Source organism: Oncorhynchus mykiss, chromosome 18 (assembly GCF_013265735.2).
Source record: "Oncorhynchus mykiss isolate Arlee chromosome 18, USDA_OmykA_1.1, whole genome shotgun sequence".
Taxonomy (NCBI): domain Eukaryota; kingdom Metazoa; phylum Chordata; class Actinopteri; order Salmoniformes; family Salmonidae; genus Oncorhynchus; species Oncorhynchus mykiss.
The window spans coordinates 40312732-40337102 of NC_048582.1; the positions used below are offsets into that span (position 1 = coordinate 40312732).

The 24371-nt window shown below is 46.2% G+C and overlaps 1 protein-coding gene and 1 long non-coding RNA gene across 7 annotated transcripts in view; one reads left to right on the forward strand and one right to left on the reverse strand.

Moving 5' to 3' along the window:
• Positions 1 to 3491: 3491 nt before the first annotated feature.
• On the forward strand, positions 3492 to 6103 carry LOC118941159. Its single transcript, XR_005037474.1, has 5 exons — positions 3492 to 3721; positions 3837 to 3931; positions 5347 to 5389; positions 5503 to 5582; positions 5699 to 6103. It is a non-coding gene; the product is annotated as an uncharacterized LOC118941159 (long non-coding RNA).
• A 210-nt stretch (positions 6104 to 6313) lies between these two features.
• LOC110496231 (collagen alpha-1(XI) chain) overlaps positions 6314 to 24371 on the reverse strand; it is a 50134-nt gene continuing 32076 nt past the window's right edge. For all 6 annotated transcript variants that reach the window (XM_036952790.1, XM_036952791.1, XM_036952789.1 and 3 more), the window contains 32 exons: positions 24148 to 24201; positions 23881 to 23925; positions 23713 to 23766; positions 23553 to 23606; positions 23268 to 23321; positions 22892 to 23089; positions 22714 to 22767; positions 22489 to 22596; positions 22265 to 22372; positions 22082 to 22135; positions 21891 to 21944; positions 21655 to 21762; positions 21490 to 21543; positions 21293 to 21346; positions 21011 to 21064; positions 20853 to 20906; positions 20636 to 20743; positions 20480 to 20533; positions 20218 to 20271; positions 19638 to 19691; positions 19425 to 19478; positions 19147 to 19254; positions 18796 to 18849; positions 18149 to 18310; positions 15979 to 16032; positions 15680 to 15715; positions 12633 to 12686; positions 10646 to 10931; positions 10251 to 10363; positions 10074 to 10142; positions 9558 to 9794; positions 6314 to 9149 (listed from right to left, as the gene is read on the reverse strand). In XM_036952790.1, the coding sequence (XP_036808685.1) occupies positions 9003 to 9149; positions 9558 to 9794; positions 10074 to 10142; positions 10251 to 10363; positions 10646 to 10931; positions 12633 to 12686; positions 15680 to 15715; positions 15979 to 16032; positions 18149 to 18310; positions 18796 to 18849; positions 19147 to 19254; positions 19425 to 19478; positions 19638 to 19691; positions 20218 to 20271; positions 20480 to 20533; positions 20636 to 20743; positions 20853 to 20906; positions 21011 to 21064; positions 21293 to 21346; positions 21490 to 21543; positions 21655 to 21762; positions 21891 to 21944; positions 22082 to 22135; positions 22265 to 22372; positions 22489 to 22596; positions 22714 to 22767; positions 22892 to 23089; positions 23268 to 23321; positions 23553 to 23606; positions 23713 to 23766; positions 23881 to 23925; positions 24148 to 24201 (2805 nt within the window). In that variant the 3' untranslated portion in view covers positions 6314 to 9002. The remainder of the gene's footprint in view (positions 9150 to 9557; positions 9795 to 10073; positions 10143 to 10250; positions 10364 to 10645; positions 10932 to 12632; positions 12687 to 15679; positions 15716 to 15978; positions 16033 to 18148; positions 18311 to 18795; positions 18850 to 19146; positions 19255 to 19424; positions 19479 to 19637; positions 19692 to 20217; positions 20272 to 20479; positions 20534 to 20635; positions 20744 to 20852; positions 20907 to 21010; positions 21065 to 21292; positions 21347 to 21489; positions 21544 to 21654; positions 21763 to 21890; positions 21945 to 22081; positions 22136 to 22264; positions 22373 to 22488; positions 22597 to 22713; positions 22768 to 22891; positions 23090 to 23267; positions 23322 to 23552; positions 23607 to 23712; positions 23767 to 23880; positions 23926 to 24147; positions 24202 to 24371) is intronic.

The window sequence follows — 24371 nt, forward strand, 5'->3', positions numbered from 1 at the left end:
ATATTATCTCATAGAACTTATATGTATAAAAACTCCTAAGCCTTTGTTCTCCTAAACCCATTCTTTCCCCATTCATTTCCCGATAAGAATGGCTGAACGAATCAGAGGAAACTAATTTCCCTTGTTTAGCACTAGAATATGAGGACTCATACTACAAGCTGACGAGTCACAGAGATGAGAGGAAATATGGCGGAAGCTGATGTGGATTGTGAATCTAATGGCGGTAGAATCAAGGAGAATTGGAATATTGTAAAACAATATATATGGAAAACGGAGCAAAGTAGTGTACAGTACTGAGAATGTCCCAACGTGTCTTGTAGGATCGGATTACCAATCTTGAAGAACCCCTTACAAAATAAGATGGCAGTTTTGAAACTGCAGTAAAAGTGCAGTAACTGCAGTCACCTGTGGTATTTTGGACGCAGTAATTGCAGAATAACTGCATTTACACTGCAACATTTCTGACCTAAAAGAACGGTGTTATATTGGACGCAGGATTTGCTGCATACTGGTTATACTGCATTGTACTGCACTCTGACTGCAATCTCTTTTCAGAAGGGATCCATTTGAGATATCCAAACTGGTGGAGGGATTGCTGGGTAAAGTGAAGGTTGTCAGGATCACGAGAGAAGCGGGATTGTTTGTCATTGTTGTACTTCCGAAGGAACGTGTGTTGCATCTCACCCGATTTGAGAAGTTTGACGTTTCGTGTGTGCCTCTTCGGTACAGGGCACCCCTCAGTGGGGTAATTTTAATTTTACCTTTATTTAACCAGGCAAGTCAGTTAAGAACAAATTCTTATTTTCAATGACGGCCTAGGAACAGTGGGTTAACTGCCTGTTCAGGGGCAGAACGACAGATTAGTACCCTGTCAGCTCGGGGGTTTGAACTTGCAACCTTCCGGTTCCTAGTCCAACTCTCTAACCACTAGGCTGGCGGCTCGTGGGAAGTCGGTGTTGAAAGATATTCCAGGAGGTATATATGCACTTCGGATGAATCGTGTGGTGAAGGATTAAAAAGTGAAGAGTATCTGTTCTTGTGTTTTTTGACACTCAAGTACAGTTAGGATATTTAAACCACAGAGTCAGAGCATTTATACCAAGACCAATGCAGTGTGACCACTGTGAATATTTTGGACATGTTTCAAGTGTTTGTAGAACGGAGAAGACAAGATGTCCAAGTTGTGGAAAAGATCATGTCATGTGTTTTAAAAGGGATGAACATGTGACATGTTGCAATTGTGGTGGGAACCATGAAGCCACGTCTTTAGAATGCCCAACAAGGGTGAATGAGAATGAGGTGGTGAAAGAGAATGAGGTGGTGAAAGAGAATGAGGTGGTGAAAGAGAACGAGGTGGCCAAAGTCGGTGCTGTCCAGAGCATTTCATATGCAGCAGCTGTTAAAAGGGTTGAGGGTTTGAATGGTGCACTTGAAGAGTAATATGGTTGTGGATAGGCCTTCACTGCAGGCTGCAGGGGTTTCCTTTCACCAGCAGGACCAAGGTATTTAAAAGGTTAAGAAGGTGATTATTGAAACAGCCAAGGTGGAGAGGATGTCCAGGAAAATGTATATATCATTGTGGATGTGGCAGAGCGGTTCCTGGGACTGAAAGATTTCTCGGTGGAGGAGTTGTATGGAGTATTGTCACAAGCAGTACCACCCTCCGAGGCCCTAGAGCTTGAGAAGGGAGATATGGAGATTTGGTTTGCATTTGTCAGTGGACTATTTTTATTTGGGTGGATTAATGGGTTTTCTTTTTACCTTGTTTTTCAACCCATCCAGTTGGTGGCGGAAAAAATAGACCTTTTTCGGTTGTAGTTCACCATAAAACCAACAGAAGAAGAAGAGGAGTCACAGAAACGATCGCGAACAAAACCTGTCCTGTGGCTCCCTCTCCTGGATCAAGAGAGAACGACTCTATCTTCATGCCGGCCACAACACGGCTCATATCAAGGTTGACAGTTATCACGGGTTAGTGTCGTCTTTCACGCCTCGTCGGCCTTTATATGCAACTTAATACTTATGTAAAGTAGGTAAATATAACTGCAGTTCTCTGTAGGGTAGATGTGCTTATCTAGGCGCACTATCTTGTGGTTGTTGTAGCTAAACCTTGGGCTAACGTTAGTTGTTGGGCATCGATCGTTTTATTTCGCTGCAGTGCAAGAATGTAGCGAACGTTCTTTGTAACATTGCAAAATTATAACATTGTTTCAACTATGCGACATCACTGTTACAGTGTATCGTCTTGCAGACATTCGTGAACATGTTTGCTTTGAAAATGTTTTTTTTTTGTCACGTGGTAATTCAAGAGCAACATAGCAAACATATTTAAACGGCTAATGAAACCTTAATGACAATATTCCGTTTAAGTTAACTTTAACATACACACTCGTTTTCTTTATAGTAGGCAATTTTCATTGGACAAGAAATGCAGTTGTCTTCACCTTTGCCAGATGAGACAGCTGTGTCCCTCTCATTGGGTCAAAGGTGAAGACAACAATTTTACCCTACAAGAACCTTCACTCAGGTGACATGAAGCAAGCTAGAAAGAATGCATCAGTCCCGTTGTTATAGACCTAATTTACAGATTTTCCAAGTTCGTTGCATAGAGCCCTCTTTGCCTGCAGTGAGCTGCAGCAGATTGCCTCCTACATGTTTGCACTACTCATTGTCTCCAGGAGGGGGCAGTGGGATTGGCTAAGCCATTTGCCAGCAATTAACCTCTGAGGGTGCCACAGTGGTGGTCGCAGACATCAGAGAGGAGTCAGCCAATCAGCCCTGGGCATCCTGAACCATGGCCACAAAGGGCAGGACCACATCACTACTGCTGTGGATGTTTCAATCAAGGGAGAGTGTAGAGAAGCTACTCACAAGAATACATGTGATCAACGTATGTGCAGACACACAGACTAATTCAGTGGGTGTACTAATTTAGAGTCCTTATCCTAAACCCTATGCTGGCGTCTCCTACTAGGACAATGAGTCAGTCATGTAACGTTTTTGGATACTTGACCTGAAGCACTTCACTCAGTTCTTTAGCAACACGATCGAGAAGTTAGAAATTGCCTGAATCGGAAGAGGCATTTTGTGTGAGTGAGTCACTGAATGCCATAAGGAATCTGAATGCAGTGTCGGTACTTTCAGCCTCCCTCAGTATGTGTGAATGCTGCAGGTGTCACTCAGGATGATTTCTCCCTGAAAATGGAGGACGAGGACTTTGACAAGTCATCTAAAGGTATGACCCTTTGTTCTTATTGTCCTGACCAGAATCTATTGATACCGAACAAAAATATAAACACAACATGCAATCATTTCAAAGAGTTCCATTTCATATGAGGAAATCAGTCAGTTGAAATAAATTCATTAGGCCCTAATCTATGGATTTCACATGACTGACTGGGCAGGGGTGCGGCCATGGATGGGCCTGGGAGGGCATAGGCACACCCACTGAGGAGCCAGGCCCAGCCAATCAGAATGAGTTTTTCCTCACAAATGGTATTTATTATAGACAGAAATACTCTCTTTAGGTTCAGTGACACTTATGTTGATAGACCCGAAATCGGAGAGTTAAAATAGTGTTTCTTACCCTCGTATTCTACAAATCCTTCTATCTTTCCCCCTATCTCCCAGGCTACATTTCTCCTGACTAAGGCTGTTGTAAAGGCTCTGGTTGCCAGTGGAGCTCCTAAACGCTCCATCATTGCTGTGGGCAGCATTGTGGGTAAGTCTGACATTTTAACTATTGGCCCTTCAGTCATACGCCATTAGTTTTCAACAGACTTACATTCATTCCTGCCATTCTTTAATTTTCTCTTTGTGTTTCTGCCTGTTACCAGGTGGGCAATATTGAACAGGTGAACTACTCGCCTGTTCTACACAGGCTTCCAAAGCAGTTGTGGAGGACCAGAACTGCAGCCAACTAGCTGAGCAGGTGAGGCACACCTTGGTTGTGTTCATTAGGGCAAACCGTAACAAAATGTTTTGAAACAAACAAAAATGTGCATTTCATATTAATTTGAGATGCTACTTACCCTTTTTGGGCAGTTTTCTTCTGTGTTGTCCCTACTGAACACAACCCTGCATTTGATTTCAACACCCCAAAATTGACCCATTCACCCACAGAGAGAAGCTAAATAGGCTCTAAACACTCTGGAGTGAGCAGAGCCCGGTTTCCCGATAGCGATGAAACACCAGGCAGAAATAAAGTTTGCTAAGTACTTTGTTGGAGCATGTGTCCATCTGATAGGATGGAAGAAAGGCAGCGCTGCTCTCGGATCAGCTTTCTCCATTCAAATCTTACCTTAACCTTAGAATTAGTCCACAATACTGACGATGGATCAGCTCCTAGAGATATATTATCACCTATATGGCTGCAAATATTGAGGTGGCTTATTGTAATGCTTACACTATAATAACTTAATCACAGATTTGGCACATCATTGCGCACATGTTGTAACCATCCTGAAATTATAGACAGCGGAGCCTACAATTAGCAATATAGAACTCAATTGATTAAAATATATAGGCCTGTGTAGCATTTAATCCTACTACTGTATGTTGTTTTTTTAAGCCGTCATCTCGGTTTTCATTTGAAGCTTCTTCTTTCCGTTGCTTGTTTGTAACAATTGCAAAGACATTGGCAACGTTGTATTTGTAGCCAACTCCGTCCTGAAGTTGTTGGCGGTCACAGAGAGACAAAATAAACCGCTTGATTGTGTGTTTAGCGGAGATCCTCTGTGTTAAAAGTGACTCAGAAGGGGGCAAAGAAAGCATCCAACAACCACTGATCTGTTCTATGAGTGGTCTGAGGCAGTCGGTAGATAACAAGTGTTTTAGAGGGCAACTTCAGTGACGATTGTTTTGGGAAACAGCTCGGAGATTTAACGATGCTCCTATGAGGGTTCTAATGAACTTAGTCTTTAAGGTGTGTTTGGGGAACCGGGTCCAGGGTGGATTGAAGTATGGGATGTGTTTGGGGAACCGGGTCCAGAGGGTGGATAGAAGTATGGGATGTATTTGGGGAACCGGGTCCAGGGTGGATAGAAGTATGGGATGTATTTGGGGAACCGGGTCCAGGGTGGATAGAAGTATGGGATGTGTTTGGGGAACCGGGTCCAGGGTGGATATGATCTATAACTTCTCTCTTTCTCCAGATTTGGGAGCCGGTGTAACTGTTTACCAGGGTTCATAACCACACCCATGACTGATAAAGTGTCTGAGAAATGAATCAGTCAGCTATGACTGAGTTCTCCTTTTTTATATCAGATATAGAAAGTAACCCCCTGAACTGTTTTGTTGTTGTATAGAAGTGTGTATTTAACTTGCTGTGTTTTGTTTTGTCTGCAGCTTACGTCCATGGTGCCCCTGGGGAGGATGGGAGAGCCTGCAGGTAGGAATACCGTATACACAACCCTCTATGCTATAGATCACACCACAAATGCCGAACTCTGTACCTTTCTATAGTCAAGCTGTAAAACCTAACCCTTCTCCCTCTCTGTGTAGAGAGGAAGCTGATGGATCCTAACACACATTCCCAGTAGAGGACTCTGGCTACATCACTGGAACCAGTGTTGAAGTAGCAGGTAATGGACCCACCTGCAATACATTATAATGGTTCATGTTTAACAGGAAATGCCTTTTAAGTTACCCACCGCTGTCCTGTTAACACATTTTTTTTCCTTCTTCTTCTCATCTTCAGAGGCCTTTTCATTGGCTGAGACAACTTTCCGTCATCCTCATGAAGATCCCATCTAGGTCCAGTAATTGTATATGTATTCAACGTTCACACTGTGCCTTTGTGTGTGATAATAATACAACCGATTGGGGATCAATCTTGTTTTGTAAATCTAGTCAATATCTTAGTGTAAATGTGATTGTGCAATAAATTAAAACCTGTGTAACTTTTGTGGCGAGAGTTCACGAGACAGAGTTGAGTGCTTTCCCAATTTAACCGAGTTACGTCTCTTAACCCTCTACATTTATGTGCGGTTACTATAATTTTAAAACTTATAACAGTCATTACTAACACGGTTGGATTTAGATGTTTGAAAACAGGAAAGACCGACGCCACACGTACAAAGACACACGAATACAGTGTGCACACAGAGAAAATGCGTTGGCATGTGGTTTAATTGGAGACGTTGAACAGAAAACAACAAGCCAAGAACAATGAAACAGTGAAACTAAAGCAAAACAAAAACTAACAGAAAACAGAGAAGGAAAACACTGAGCACTGGACAGTAGAGGGGAAAAGAGAGGGTGCCAGCCATAGATCAGAACCAAACAGGTGTAAACACTAGAAGTTGGGGGGGGGGGGGGGGGGCTGGTGAGGTGATCTAGTGGAAATAAGGTTGGGATCTGACTGATTCTGGTGGTCAGTTCACTGGAGATTGTGAATGATGTGGTTATATTCAGCTGTCTGAGCTGCTGTATGCAGAATGAAGAGAGAAATAAAATAATGACTAGCTATAGTGTAGCTCTGGGTAACATGCAACACCAGCCAGTTGAGAGAGGATGAAACGGAGGGGACGAGGAAAAAAACACAAGGGAGTCAAGAAGCTATTTTTAAAAAGATGATATATTACAGAAACAAAACATTTAAAATTACTTACATTATAAAATAATACTTTTTGTCTTTTCAGCACCATATTTTGTTGAAATATTTGTTTGTCTTTAACAACAACAAACTATCGATGTAATTTTCTCTCGCGAATCACCTCAGGTTTTAGTTTGTCAATCCCCCCCCTTCTCTGCAATGTCAAAAGGAAAACGAACCAAAACACACAAACCAAAATACCCATAATGATATACAACCCCATAGCCACATTACATCACTTCGAAACAAAATCTTTGTAATATTTGTCCACGTGGTTGCTAGAATCTTCCATCCCTCCCGCTAGCTGTCCCCTGCCCGCTGTATTCTCACAACCGTAGAATCCTGGTGTCTGTCGCCCTCGCCATACTCCTGCAGCACAGCTCAGCCAAGCAGTGGCAAACCGCAATGGAGAGTCACCATTTAATCATTAGAGTAGAAGCAATCATAACAGCACAGTACAGTCGATGAATGCTAAATGGTTACAATGAGATATGGCCACATATGTTCTCCCCCCCACCCCCACCAGAACTGTTGACATTCATAGACCAAAGGGGGGGTGTACAGATAACTCGGTTTATTGTTAGTTTAATATGTATTTAATTGTTTTAAGACTGCCAAGTGAGAACTACAGGAAATAAATACAAAATGAAATACCACATTCGACTGTCATATTTGGTTTTGTCGTTGTTTGAAGCACCCTGTTTTGTTTTCAATAAATACAATAGAATATCACTATGTCTGTACAAATGGATTCGATTGCACATTTCCAGTAGGAGAACTGGTGACGACATCGTGCGGCTGTGATGGAGAAAAAACTTGAATTATTCACGCTGAATATATTAACGCTTTGGTATAATTAGCACCGTGCCACAGTTTTTTGAAAGCAAGCATTTATTCACCGCTGTAAGAGAGAACGTTTGGTCGTCATCTATTCAGCTCATATACATATTTAACCCTGATACCTTCCCTGCTTGAAAAGAGACGGAATGTCACAAATCCTGGTATGTAACCCTGTGTTATACATGAAACAGCAATGAAATTCCAGACCTGTAAGTACTAGACTGGTTTGATGGCATTCTGGCCCATTCGCTTGTCTAGGAACTACAGTTCTGGACTGTCTGTGACAGTTGTAACATTGATTACAAATAAATGTTCCACACGTCACGTTCAGTACAATTTACAAGGTTCATGGCTTTTGATTCATTGGGCCTTGGAGAAGGCATAGACACCCTTCCGTCCCATTGCATGCAACATTACTGGCCCCAAAATAAACAGCCATGCAGCTCAGAGACAGTACGTTGCTGTTAGGACTATATTACTACAGTATTGAGTAAAGGGCTGCTCATAGTCACACCTTAAGGTTAGAGCCGCGGTAAAGCTAGAGATGTCACAGATCTGCTTCCATCTCCACAAAGCACCTTAAAGTTTCGACTCATCCGCCTGCATTATATTTGACCTGATTTAGTGTAACTGTCATGTTAGGCTGGTATAGTTGGTTTCTTTGGTATAGAATTTCACTGGTGGAGATGGAGAAAATTCACTTAGCTAGACAACATGGACGTACAGTAGACTTTCCTGGTCGTCTCTGAACCGTCAGGCCTTCGTGGAACTCCCGTTCCTTCGTTGGTGTCCCCTTAATGCGGCGAGGCGGAAAATGAGGCGTAGGATGGGGTGGGGCTTGGATGCAGGAGAGGTACAAGTGTGTGGTGAGGGCGAAGCAGAGAGGTAGAGTGGCTGAGACAACTCGGTAGAGAGACAGCGGGAAGGAGAGAGGAGTGAGAGGGGGGGTCCGCGACAGGGGGCTCTGGCGTGTACGGAAGGAGGAGACGGGTCTTTGACCCAGCTGTTCGTTGGAAAAGAACACTGTTTTATTCTGTTGACGGTCTGAACGCCATCTCTCATTCTTGCAATCGATCTTTGGTCTCCTCTTCGCGAGAATGTTTGCGTTCTACTTTTCTCTTGTCGTCCATTTCTATTTGGGAGATGTTTTCCCCTGGGCATACACTTGAGTGAGTGCATGTCCGTTTCACAACTGTGTGTGTGTGTGTGTGTGTGTGTGTGTGTGTGTGTGTGTGTGTGTGTGTGTGTGTGTGTGTGTGTGTGTGTGTGTGTGTGTGTGTGTGTGTGTGTGTATATATGTGTGTGTGTGTGTGTATGTGTGTGTATATATGTGTGTGTATATATGTGTGTGTGTGTGTATGTGTGTGTGTGTGTGCTTGATATCCTGACAAATTACTGGGCATGTACTGTATATTGCCATGTCTATGCAATTGTGTCAATGTTTGTGTTAAGTGCATGAGTGTGTATGTGACAGAGTGTGTGTGTATGACAGAGTGTGTGTGTGTGTGCATCATTGTAAGTGTATATTCTATATGTGTTTGTGTTTCTCATTTCTCTATACGGTGTGTTAGCCCATGAAACAGACAGGTCCCACTTCAAAGCCAAATTTCTGGTTGCTCTCCCCAAAGTCTGTGATCTTGAGGTCCCGCAGAGGAAGCTGCTCCACCTGGGGCGTGTTCACCTCCACCACTGTCCTGTCGAAGCCCTTACGATACTGCAGACAGACAGAAACAGAGAGACGGGTGAGATCACTACATCTGAGGCAAGGGTATCTGCCTAGGATTTGATACTTCACTTTTATTGTGTGTAATGGAAAAAATATAGTTCCATTGTAATACTTTTTGTATGGGCATTTGTTCTTATTGACTGCTGATGAAAAATATTAAATTAGCCTACATCAGATTGAAAATAGAGCAACATTTAGAGAATTCTGACAAATGTTCCTTTAAAAAAATAAAATAAGGGGGGGTATACCCCCAGACACCCTATAAAATCTCAGGTTTCTTAGAGAGGTGAGTAAGCTAGAGAGATTACTTTTGGTTCCCATGACTCCCTGAAAAACACTGCCAATTGTTACTGAGTGAACCACGCTGTTTAAATAAACCAATTCAATAAGACTCACAGAGCAGCCGTCGACCAGGGCCTTGATGTATGGGCTGGTCTCGTAGCTGAGGTCCTCATCGTTGGCGCCCTGGAAGTGCAGTGCCCTCTTGTGGCCGTTATTGGCAGTGCGGTCGGCCCAGGCCACAGAGCGGTGGCAGTGATAGGTGAAATTCTGGCGGGCCTGGACACTCAGCAACCGCAGGAAGCCCAACTGGACCACGCCGATCGGCTCGCCATTAGAGTCCACGTACGAAAGCTGGGGGGGGGGGGGGGGAAGAAGATATCCCATGAGATATAAACTCTGACGAAGCTGGTAGAGGTGAACTCTATTATAAGCAGAGAGTTGGATATGTCCACCTGACATAATAAACACTTTCCTTATCGACGGAGCGTTATGATAATGCATTGATCATTTTTCTGATTGACCTTTATCTTCACGCATTTGTTGATAACCAGGTCAAACATTACACACATATGGACCATAATGAATGTCCCCCTGGGATTCTGCACAGTGGTGTGATGAACCCATACTAACCTTGCTGCCAGTTGCAAACTCACTGTACCAGGAGCCCGGTTTCTCCGTGGTCCAAGAGTTGAGCTTAACCTAGGAGAGAAATAGAGACAATGAGATGTGTAGATGTTTAAACACAGCTCCTTCAGGGTAGAGTTAGTGTGTACATGATTGACTGATGAGCTCAGTCTCTCTTCTCACCGTGTCCACGCTCTTGCTGGGGTACAGACACGTCTCCCCACCAGCGGTGAAGTTGCAGAACACCTTGAGAGAGTCGCGAGAGCAACCCTGGTTGGGGTCGATCCAGTACTCTCCTACAGGGGGGAGCAGAGAGATAAGGCACGATTTAAACACCAAGAAATTCAAAATGCTTTTTTTTTTTTTAGGGGGTGATGAGCTTTAATATTGCAGATAGATTTTTAAAACAATTGTGTATATTAGCTTAGTAGAAACCCAGCCCGGGCCCGTAGACTTTAGTTAAAAGTGAACCTCAAATGTCTTTGTAAGAGTTCCTCTGTCTCTAAAAAAAAATACCAGTGTAAAGTCAGAATTGACAAATTTTTTTGTGAATAGTTTTACGCCTGAAAGCGTCGTACCGTCCTTGAGCTCTGGCTGGCTGAGTTTGAGGTCCTGGCAGGTGCGTGCGGGGCTGTCCTTGGTGCCCAGAGGGAAGCGCATGGTCTCAATCTCCTGTCTCAGCGAGTTCAGTGAGCCGAAGATCTCCTCCATGCCCTCACTGCCTGTCAGGAACTCTGTGCCGGTGGCGTCGGCTGCAGCCGACTCTGCGTCTGTCTCAGACAGCATCCGGCTGGCGTCGATGGAGCGCTTGGACTTCTTGGAGATTTGGATGGGCATTGGCTGGATGACTTCGCCTGGAGGACCCTGATTGGAGGAGGATCACAGAGAAAGATTATTATTGGTTGATAATGATTAATGAGATTTATAGGTTTATGAAACAATGAACTTATTTATGTTTGAACTGAAAACTTTGAATACACGTACAGTGCATTCAGAAAGTATTCAGATCCCTTGACTTCTTCCACATTTTGTTGCGTTACAGCCTTGTTCTAAAATGGCTTAAATCATTCCCCCCCACCCATCAATCTACACACAATAACCCACATTGACAAAGCAAAAACAGGTTTGTAGAAATGTTTGTAAATGTACAAAAAAAAAAAAAGAAATACCTTATTTGCATAAGTATTCAGGCCCTTTGCTATGAGACTCAACATTGAGCTCAGGTGCATGTCAGAGCATATACCAAGCCATGAGGTCGAAAGAATTGTCCGTCGAGCTCCGAGACAGGATTGTGTCGAGGCACAGATCTGGGGAAGGGTACCAAAACATTTCTGCAGCATTGAAGCTCCCCAAGAACACAGTGGCCTCCATCATTCTTAATTGGAAGAGGTTTTGAACCACCAAGACTCTTCCCAGAACTGGCAGCCCGGCCAAACTGAGCAATCGGGGGAGAAGGGCCTTCATCAGGGAGGTGACCAAGAACCCGATGGTCAATCTGACAGAGCTCCAGAGTTCCTCTGTAGAGATGGGAGAACCTTCCAGAAGGACAACCATCTCTGCAGCACTCAACCAATCAGGCCTTTATGGTAGAATGGCCAGACGGAAGTCACTCCTCAGTAAAACGCACATGACAACCTGCTTTGAGTTTGCCAAAAGGCACTTAAAGGACTCTCAGACCATGAGAAACAAGATTCTCTGGTCGGATGAAACCAAGATTGAACTCTTTGGCCTGAATGCCAAGCGTCATGTCTGGAGGAAACCTGGCACTATCCCTACGGTGAAGCATGGTGGTGGCAGCATCATACTGTGGGGATGTTTTTCAGTGGCAGGACCTGGAAGACCAGTCAGGATTGAGGGAAAGATGAATAGAGCAAAGCACAGAGAGATCCTTGATAAAAACCTGTTCCAGAGCGCTCAGGGCCTCAGACTGGGGTGAAGGTTCACCTTCCAACAGGACAACAAACCTAAACACACAGCCAAGACAATGCAGGACTGATTTGGGGACAAGTCTCTGAATATCCTTGAGTGGCCCAGCCAGAGCCAGAACCCGATCAAAGATCTCTGGAGAGACAGCTGTGCAGCAACACTCCCCATCCAACCTAACAGAGCTTGAGAGGATCTGCGGAGAAGAATGGGTGAAACTCCCCAAATACTGGTGTGCCAAGCTTGTAGCATCATACCCAAGAATACTCGAGGCTGTAATAGCTGCCAAAGGTTCTTCAACAAAATAAATGTGATATATTTTCTTTTATTTTGTCATTATGGGGTATTGTGTGTAAATTGATGAGGGGAAAAAAAACAATTTAATACATTTTAGAAGAAGGCTGTAACGTAACAAAATGTGGAAAAAGTCAAGGGGTCTGAATACTTTCCGAATGCAGATAGATGTAGATAGATGTAGATACTGCAGATAGATGTAGATACTGCAGATAGATGTTATGCTCTAAAATGATGTAAGCAACTGCACATAGATCTAGACTGGACGAAACTGAAAAATGGGTGTAAAATCCAAGTATTTAATTGGTTTCATGGAATAAACCGATTACGCAAAGGATGGGTACTCACTGGAGGTCCGGGGGGTCCTGAGACACCCTTCTCTCCCTTGGGACCAGCTCCTCCCTGGAACACAGAAACAGGAGGCATTAGAGATTAAACAATACACCGCACACGGAACTCAATACGCTGCACAAGGGACTCAATACGCTGCACACGGAACTCAATACACCGCACACGGGACTCAATACACCGCACACGGGACTCAATACACCGCACACGGGACTCAATACACCGCACACGGGACTCAATACACCGCACACAGTACTCAATACACCACACACGGGACTCAATACACCGCACACGGGACTCAATACACCGCACACGGGACTCAATACACCGCACACGGGACTCAATACACCGCACACGGGACTCAATACACCGCACACGGGACTCAATACACAGCACACGGGACTCAATACACTCCACAAGGGACTCAATACGCTGCACACGGGACTCAATACGCTGCACACGGGACTCAATACGCTGCACACGGGACTCAATACGCTGCACACGGGACTCAATACGCTGCACGCGGGACTCAATACGCTGCACGCGGGACTCAATACACCGCACACGGGACTCAATACACCGCACACGGGACTCAATACACCGCACACAGTACTCAATACACCACACACGGGACTCAATACACCGCACGGGACTCAATACACCGCACACGGGACTCAATACACCGCACACGGGACTCAATACACCGCACACGGGACTCAATACACCGCACACGGGACTCAATACACCGCACACGGGACTCAATACACCGCACACGGGACTCAATACACCGCACACGGGACTCAATACACCGCACACGGGACTCCATACACGGCACACGGGACTCCATACACGGCACACGGGACTCCATACACGGCACACGGGACTCCATACACCGCACACGGGACTCAATACACCGCACACGGGACTCAATACACCGCACACGGGACTCAATACACCGCACACGGGACTCAATACACCGCACACGGGACTCAATACACCGCACACGGGACTCAATACACCGCACACGGGACTCCATACACGGCACACGGGACTCCATACACGGCACACGGGACTCAATACACTGCACACGGGACTCCATACACGGCACACGGGACTCCATACACGGCACACGGGACTCCATACACGGCACACGGGACTCCATACACGGCACACGGGACTCCATACACGGCACACGGGACTCCATACACGGCACACGGGACTCCATACACGGCACACGGGACTCCATACACGGCACACGGGACTCCATACACGGCACACGGGACTCAATACACTGCACACGGGACTCAATACACTGCACACGGGACTCAAAACACTGCACACGGGACTCAATACACTGCACATGGGACTCAATACACTGCACACGGGACTCAATACACTGCACACGGGACTCAATACACTGCACACGGGACTCAATACACTGCACACGGGACTCAATACACTGCACATGGGACTCAATACGCTGCACAAGGGATTTAATACGTGGCACACGGGACTCAATACACGGCACACGGGACTCAATACACTGCACACGGGACTCAATACACTGCACACGGGACTCAATACACTGCACACGGGACTCAATACGCGACACATGGGACTCCATACACAGCACACTGGACTCAATACACTGCACATGGGACTCAATACTCCACACACGGGACTCAATACGCGGCACATGGGACTCCATACACGGCACATGGGACTCAATACACTGCACACGGGACTCAATACACTGCACACGGGACTCAATACACTGTACACGGGACTCCATACACGGCACATGGGACTCCATACACGGCACACGGGACTCAATACACTGCACATGGGACTCAATACTCCACACACGGGACTCAATACGTGGCACATGGGACTCCATACACGGCACATGGGACTCAATACACTGCACACGGGACTCAATACACTGCACACGGGACTCAATACACTGCACACGGGACTCCATACACGGCACACGGGACTCAATACACTGCACACGGGACTCAATACACTGCACATGGGACACAATACACTACACATGGGACTCAATACACCGCACACGGGACTCCATACACGGCACACGGGACTCAATACACTACACATGGGACTCCATACACGGCACACAGGACTCAATACACTGCACACGGGACTCAATACACGGCACATGGGACTCCATGCACGGCACTCCATACACGGCACACGGGACTCAATACACGGCACACGGGAATCAATTCACTGCACACGGGACTCAATACACAGCACAAGGGACTCAATACGCGGCACACGAGACTCAATACATGGCACACGGGACTCAATATGCGGCACATGGGACTCAATACGCTGCACACGGGACTCAATACGCGGCACATGGGACTCAATACGCTGCACATGGGACTCAATACGCTGCACATGGGACTCAATACGCTGCACACGGGACTCAATACGCTGCACACGGGACTCAATACGCTGCACATGGGACTCAATACGCTGCACACGGGACTCAATACGCTGCACACGGGACTCAATACGCTGCACATGGGACTCAATACGCGGCACATGGGACTCAATACGCTGCACATGGGACTCAATACGCGGCACATGGGACTCAATACGCTGCACATGGGACTCAATACGCTGCACATGGGACTCAATACGCTGCACACGGGACTCAATACGCTGCACACGGGACTCAATACGCTGCACATGGGACTCAATACACTGCACATGGGACTCAATACGCTGCACACGGGACTCAATACGCTGCACACGGGACTCAATACGCTGCACATGGGACTCAATACACTGCACACGGGACTCAATACGCTGCACATGGGACTCAATACACTGCACAAGGGACTCAATACGCTGCACATGGGACTCAATACGCGGCACACGGGACTCAATACGCTGCACACGGGACTCAATACGCTGCACACAGGACTCAATACGCTGCACATGGGACTCAATACGCATTATAATATTGAAGCAGATAGTACACTACAAAGAGTGTTTGAGGAAGGGGTTCTACTCACTGTAGCACCCTTAGCTCCCTTCACACCTTCGGGACCCTGTGGAAGAGGAACAGGAAATTAATGATTATCATTCAATAGAATATAAGTATTACCATTATACCACCGTTATAAAAGCATTGAAAAAAGGAGAATGTAACTACTAGTGACATAACAGAGTTATGTAAAGTATAAAAGGCATGGATACATAAATGCTGACATCTTCCTATGTTACAGGTTCTGTTTTAAGAATACCACAGTGTTAATAGAGGATGTTACATGATATACTGATGAAAGAACCAGGATGTAGAACCTGTACTCACGGGCATACCAGCAGGGCCACCAGGACCGATGGGCCCAGTGCCTCCAGAAACACCCTAAAAACACAGTCAACACACAACAAATTCATCAGCATTAAACTGTTGTTGAAGGGTGACATAGAATACAAATCAAATCCAATTTTGTTTGGCAATTGAGCCGAACCTTACCGTGAAATGCTTACTTACAAGCCCTTAACCAACAATGCAGATCAAGAAATATAGTTAAGAAAGTATTGACTAAATAAACTAAAAGTAAAATAAAACAAGTAACATAATATAATTACATAATTACATAACAATAAGGAGGCTATATGCAGGGGGTACCGGTACCGTAAATGTGCGGCGGTACTGGTTAGTCGAGGTAATTTGTACATGTAGGCTAGGGGTAGTGACTATGTATTGATAATAACAGCGAGTAGCAGCAGTGTAAAAACAAAGTGGGGTGGGGGTCAATGTAAATAGTCCCGGTGGCCATTTGATTCATTGTTCAGCAGTCTTATGGCTTGGGGGTAGAAGCTGTTAAGGAGCATTTTGGACCTAGACTTGGTGCTCTGGTACTGCATGCCGTGCGGTAGCAGAGAGAACAGTCCATGACTTGGGTGACTGGAGTCTTTGATATTTTTTTATCCTTCTTCTGACACCGCCTGGTATATAGGTCCTGGATGGCAGGAGGCTTGGCCCCAGTGATGTACTAGGCCATACGCAATACCCCCTGTAGCGCATTACAGCCGGATGCCGAGCAGTTGCCACACCAGGCGGAGATGCAACCGGTCAGGTTGCTCTCGATGGTGCAGCTGTAGAACTTTTTGAGGGTCTGAGGACCCATGTCAAATATTTTCAGTCTCCTGAGGGGGAATAGGTGTTGTCGTGCCCGCTTCACGACTGTCTTGGTGTGTTTGGACCATGATAGTTTGTTGATGATGTGGACACCAAGGAACTTTAAACATTTGACCCGCTCCACCTCAGCTCTGTCAATGTTAATGGGGGCCTGTTCGGCCCTCCTTTTCCTGTAGTCCCAGATCAGATCAGAGCAAACTTAATGGTGTTGGTGTCGTGCCTGGCCACGCAGTCGTGGGTGAACAGGGAGTACAGGAGGGGACTGAGCACGCACTCCCGAGGGGCCCCCGTGTTGAGAATCAGCGTGGCAGATGTGTTGTTGCCTATCTTTACCACATTTTTATTTATTTATTTTACTTAACCGTTATTTAACTAGGCAAGTCAGTTAAGAACAAATTCTTATTTACAATGACAGCCTACCCTGGCCAAACTCTAATCCGGACGACGCTGGCCCAATTGTGTGCCGCCCCACTTGTGGGTGGCCCGTCAGGAAGTCCAGGATCCAGTTACACAAGGAGGTGTTTAGTCCCAGGGTCCTTACCTTAGTGATGAGCTTTGTGGGCACTATGGTGTTGAACGTTGAGCTGTAGTCAATGAGCAGCATTCTCACATAGGTGTTCATTTTATCCAGGTGGGAAAGGGCAGTGTGGAGTGCGATTGAGATTGCGTCATCTGTGGATCTGTTGAGGCGGTATGCGAATTAGAGGGAGTCTAGGGTTTCCGGGATGATGGTGTTGATGTGAGCCATAACCAGCCTTTCAAAGCACTTCATGGCTACCGTCGTGAATGCTACGGGGCGGTAGTCATTTAGGCAGGTTACCTTTGCATTCTTGGGCGCAGGGACTATGTTGGTCTGCTTAAAACGTGGGTATTACAGACTCGGTCAGGGAGAGGGTGAAAATGTCAGTGAAGCGACTTGACAGTTGGTCCGTGCATGCTCTGAGTACAAGCCCTGGTAATCCGTATGGCCCCGCGGCCTTGTGAATGTTGATCTGTTTAAAGGTCTTGCTCACATCGGCTATGGAAAGCGTGATCAGACATGTTCAATAGGGATGTGACATACTGACAGAATAACATTATTTCCAGTGTGTGTGTGTGTGTGTGTGTGTGTGTGTGTGTGTGTGTGTGTGTGTATCCTTAGAGAAAATATACAGTATCTTTACATTTGAGTCATTTAGCAGACGCTCTTAGAGTGACATAGAGGAGCAATTAGGGCTAAGTGCCTTGCTCAAGGCCACATCGACAGATTTTGGACCTAGTCGGCTCGGGATTCGAACCAGCGACCTTTCTTTCAAAGCTCTATAATGTCAGCTAAGGAGAGACAGGTGTCACTCACAGTCTCTCCCTTGGATCCGTGTGTCCCCTGTGGCCCTGGCAGTCCCCTGTCTCCCTTCTCTCCCTGCTCTCCGGTGGGCCCAATCAGACCAATCAGACCCGAGTGGCCCTTCTCTCCCTTGTCACCGCCCTCGCCGCGCAGTCCTGGCAAACCTGGCGGTCCCTTGAAGAGAGAGAGAGAGAGATAGAGAGAGAGTGATCACAGCAGCAAGATTTGTGACCTGTTGCCACGAGAAAAGGGCAACCAGTGAAGAACACACACCATTGTAAATACAACCCATATTTATGCTTATTTATTTTATCTTGTGTCCTTTACCATTTGTACATTGTTAAAACACTGTATATATAATGTGTAATGTATATGTGTAATGTTTACTGTTAATTTTTATTGTTTATTTCACTTTATATATTCACTTTATATATTATCTATCTCACTTGCTTTGGCAATGTTAACACATGTTTCCCATGCCAATAAAGCCCTTGAATTGAATTGAATTGAGTGAGATGGTACTGCAGCTTTACAGAGTAAGGATGTGAGTATATTCACTTGAAGCATCAATATAGCCCTGTATGCCAAAATATCAACACAGTGTGGAAGATACAATCTATTATAGATATATTAATGTACATATCAGTGTCTTATCTCACCAGCGGTCCGGGAGGTCCCTTCTGGCCGGAAAGGCCCGGAGAACCCTGCTCGCCCTTGAAGAGATCATCAGAAGCAAGTTAGTGACAAACACATCAAACAGCTCCGTTACACTGGGGTTAAGCTCATGGTAGTAGTGAGGAGCCTAAATTAGGCCCTATAGAGCAAACTGGCAGACAGACTGGCAGACAGACTGGCAGACAGACTGGCAGACAGACTGGCAGACAGACTGGCAGACAGACTGGCAGACAGACAAACAGAGACAGACAGACAGACAGACTCTAGAGCAGTAGACTGAACCACAGACTGAATAGCCTAGTCTGTCCATGGAAGAGTGGGCTCATCTCCCTCACCACTGATCCAGGGAGTCCTCTCAGACCCTCAGTTCCTGGTTTTCCTGGTTGACCCTGAGGTCCGACGGGGCCTGTCTTTCCTGGAGGTCCGTTGGCACCTGGATCTCCCTGGAAAAAAAGAGAGAGAAAAAACCCCATCACACATTGACAGCAGAGAGAGCTATGTACATTTGGTTTCAGGTCTGTCTGGCATGGCCTGTGACTCACTAGGATAGATAACGATCCACAGGGTTAACTGCCAGTGCCAACACACTGAACGATGACCTTTGAACTCTTACCTTAGTTCCCTTCTCTCCCTGTCGTCCCTCTGGTCCTCTCGTTCCAGCAAGACCCTGGGAAAGAAGCGATGTGTAATATTATCAACGTCATGACGTTTCTATGATTGGTTATAGGCCACCTGTAGCATCTATCAAACATAACACATTGAAAACCAACAGATATGACTGTGGATGATAGTTGCGGTGTGGCCTGGTGCGGGTGAACGACCTTACCCTCTTTCCTGGTCCTCCAGGAGGCCCGTTCTCACCAGTGGGTCCAGGAGATCCCTACAGCAGAGAGTATGATTAGAACACTTCAGTGACCTGCAAGGGGTCAATATTAACTATAAAGAACTGAACCTAAATATACACACGGGTAGCTGTTTTTTTGAAGTTGCATAATAATCTACATTCTCGACGGGCCTTAAGGGCGATCTGCCAGGGAGGACATGAACTTTAACCTCGCAGTGCCATCTTATGTTTCAACAGGTGCTTCAAGATGGAAAATACACTTATCACGGGCTTGAACTGAGGTGGTTTAGATTTGTGGATTTGCATGCTTATGGCCACAATGTCCCCTAAACTCTGGGAACATCTTAAGAGGATGTGCTCGACATTACAAGCACTACTCTTGAATTGCTGCAGGGAGCCATTTCGCACAGGAGCGATCGTTGAACAGACAATGTATGACCCAGTAACATCAAATTCATCAAAGCACTTGGTGAAGGAGAGTCCTGGAGAAGAGCCCATGTCGTAACTATAGCAACAGCGAAGGAAGGAAATGAAATAGACGCTGGAGTACGAGGCCACCTACAGCTTGTCCTTGTTCACCGTCCTCTCCTCTCTCTCCCTTTGCTCCGTCCTGACCCTAAAGAAGACAGAGTTATCAGAGATGTGGCCGTTGCTACGACGGCGTTAAGAGTAGATACTTCCTGGGGTTTGTTGATAGAACAAGACACTCATTCATAGATACACCAGCGGTATGAAACGCTACAAACACACAAATTGGAATATCTGTCTCACCACAACAAAACAGATCAAATGAAACGTGCGTGACGAGCGTTTTAGATACTCACTCTGGGGCCGAGTTCACCAGGGGGCCCGGGGTCGCCTGGGAAACCAACAGGGCCCTAGGAGAGAGACACAATGGCATAACGTCAGACACTGAAACATCTAGTGTGGTCAGTACAAGTTGTATTACTAGATTTATCTGTTGAGTATATTTGACGTACAGGGTTTCCCTTGGGTCCGTCGTCTCCAGGGCCTCCTCTTCCACCAGCAGGGCCAGAGGTACCAGGTTGTCCCGCCTCTCCCTTGTCTCCGTGTTCTCCACGTGGGCCCTGCCATTGGACAACAACACTGTCACTCGCCGTGCAATGCATCCCATGTATAGAAACAAAATACGTGCGTACGGGACAATACAGTAGAACCAAAAGATCTATGTCTCACTTTCTTTCCTGGCTCTCCTCCGATTCCAGGTGGTCCGGCTTCGCCAGGCTCTCCCTGTCAACACAACGTTTTCAGTTCTCAGAACGTGTACACACAAACGCATACTCTGATGATTACAACGGAGCATTTCAATCAAGTTCGTGTGAATTTACGTTTACCTTATCTCCCAGGTTTCCAGGGTTACCCACACCACCAGGAGGACCTTGAGGACCCTGAATTAAAAAATAAACATAATTGCATCAATAATGTCAAAACAACAAGAGTCATACCCATAGTAACATATATGACTTCAAATCAACAGGGAGACTAGGTCTTCATGTGGGATGACTTCATAATATCACCAGTAGCATAAAAACTCCATTACAATGAAATCATTCAATATGATTATTCTACGGCGAGGAGAAACTTCTGGAAGGTTTTGAGAGAAGATTGGTACTCACGTCAGCGCCGCTTGAACCAGCAGGGCCACGGGGTCCTGGGGGGCCAGGTGGACCCTAAAGAGACGGATAGGATGAGATGAGCAATATCCTAGTGTGATTCATGCTAGCAATACCTCTTCCTGAACTATTACGATTGGCTTAATAATGATGAGATCCAATCATCTGTTGGGTTGCTCCAATTTGTCGTCGACACTCACCATTGGTCCGACATCTCCCGTCTCTCCCTTCTCTCCTGATGGGCCTGGCAATCCCTACAAGATACATTCACGGTTAGAGATGCCATTGACCTATTGAGTCACAATCACAAGACTAACGTAATGTGGCTAAAATCATGTAGTCACAACAGAAATCCATCATCATACCTGCAGTCCAATGGGACCTGGGGCCCCTGGGAATCCTCTTGATCCTTCATCTCCCTTGGCTCCAAATGGCCCCTGCTGACCTCTGGCTCCTAGTTCTCCATCAGCTCCCTGAACAATGGAGACAGAGAGAGGGGAATATTGAAGGCAACACCTCCGAGGGGCACCAATGCTATGAATTCCTATGTGTCCGATGCAATATTGATAACACACTGTCTGTTGATGGAGTTTCTACTTACAGCAGCACCGGGTTGACCGAGTGGACCCATTGGCCCTGGTGGACCGGGAGGACCCTGTTGACACACAATGTCTCACCGTGAGCAAATGGCGTCACTGTACTTTAGCAGAGACAGTCATACGTACAGTATCTTGTTCAGACACAATAGAGATAAGGAGCAGACAGTAAAAGAATGGCGGTAATGTCTCTCACATGCTCTCCTTTGCCGCCCTTCGCTCCCTTCTGGCCGTGCTCTCCAACCTCACCCTGTAATCCCAAAAAATCCACCACAAAAGCTTTTGTTACGAGAGGTTTGAAATGAGCATTGTGATATCGTCTCACGTGGTAAACCCAGTAATTAGAATATGTGATGGAGATATCACGGTGGTTACTGGCCTTGTCTCCGTCCTCTCCTGGAACTCCGATGGATCCGGCAGCACCTGGCAGACCCACTGGGCCCTGGACACCGTCACGACCAGCCGGGCCGATCGGACCTTTCTCCCCCTGAGAGGGAAGGTGGTGGGGGAGAGAACATATAAGACATAGAGAATAGAGAAGAACAATGACTCGGTCTGACATCACAGCTCTGTACATTGGATATGTTTTGTAAAAGTACTCACGGGCACGCCCTTCTCTCCTGATGGTCCTGGAGGCCCCTGGGGGCCAGGTCTTCCTGGGGGTCCGATGGGGCCTCCACTGCCTCCCTGCCCTCTCTCGCCTGGGGATCCCTGCACAGGTATGATTACAGATGTGATTAAAGCCAAGGTTATGTGGACGTCAACAAGTACTGTGCATGACATTATTTCACAATGAGTCATTTCAGATGTAATTATTGTCAGACGTACAGCTGTTCCGGGAGGTCCTGCTGGGCCTTCGCTTCCTTTCAGTCCGCCGCCTCCCTAAAAAGCAGACAGGAACATGTTAAAACACTAAATGTGCAATCTATATACAATATGACATCTCACCCTGGGACATAGAGAATAGGGTATCAGACACAGAAAGTGTATTGGTCAGACTGCTAACCGGGGTTCCAGGCATTCCTCTCTCTCCGGGGAAGCCTCTCAGTCCTGGGGGTCCATCTTTGCCGGGGCCGCCTTGGGGACCAGGGTCTCCCTTAGTTCCCTCCTTGCCAGAGGGTCCGGAGAGTCCTTGCTCGCCTGGTGGTCCTGGAGGCCCGGGGTGACCGCGCTCGCCCAGGGGTCCAGTCTCTCCTGAGGGACCCTGGGACAATGAAGAGGAGTAATGAAGATGGAAAGTGAATGGTGTAGGTGAATCCATACATTGGATCAAATCCATACATTGGATCAAATCCATACATTGGATCAAATCCATACATTGGATCAAATCCATACATTGGACACTGGACAATGTTAATAAAGAAATGTTGCATTAATCTTACTTGAGGTCCAACAACACCTGGAGGTCCGGGTGGCCCAGTCTTCCCTTGGAATCCCTGTGGAAGAGAAAACAAAATGAATTGGGCCTTGAATAGAGCCTTGCGTAACCCCTAATGCAATCAGTGTAGGTAAACGTGTTTATCGTGTGAGGAAGTAACGGTAGATAAACTTTTTGATTTAAAAGAACACAACGTAGCAAAAGACATGGCACTGTTTATGAGATCCATATATTCCCGATAGCTTGTACCCCACATGGCCGCATGCTCCAGACAAGGAAACAGACTTACAACTTCTCCTCTCTGTCCAGGGTGTCCGGGCAGTCCATCCTTCCCTGGTGGTCCCTGGGTAGGAAATAGAAAAGGGTTAAGGGAAAGAAGTTTCAAACTCTACTAATAAAAATACATCTGAAATGAATCTAGCTATACAGAGTGGATATAATAGCCTTACGGGAGGTCCCTTTGGCCCCGGGAAACCGTTTGCTCCTTGAGGTCCGGGCAGTCCCTGAAAGATACAATGGGAGGAGGACAGGTATAAGTGTCACAACAACAGGTATGCTATAGTGTCACGACAAAGTGTCTACCAGTAAACAAATAAATGATAGCTCAGACAACCTACCCTCTCTCCTGGTGGACCAGATGGGCCGTCACTTCCTGATGTACCCTAGTAAAAAGAAAGCGATAGAAGCTCAGAGTTATTACCATCGATGCAGCTAACCAATATTACAGTCTTATTATGACATGGTGGCCTGTAGGTGAACTGGCAGTGCTGTTGAGCGTTAACCTCCATAAATCTCCTTTGTCACAATTGTCTGTGATGGATGTATTGTTGATTTTGTATTGTAGATATTGTACTATCGATATTGTATTAAAGATATTGTCTTACTTTGGCGCCTGGTTTGCCAGTAGATCCTCTCGGTCCTCTCTGACCTCTGGGGCCCTATTGGAGGGAGTTGGAGAATCAATTAGGAATAATATGGGCATTTGGTTGAGTGGTTCTGATCCACTTCTAGTTGGTTCATCTCTGTAAACTAAGCAAACTGTTGTTTGCTCCTTATCCAATACGAGCCCTGGTGAAATCAGTGGTGGATGAGCTATAAAGAGAGACTT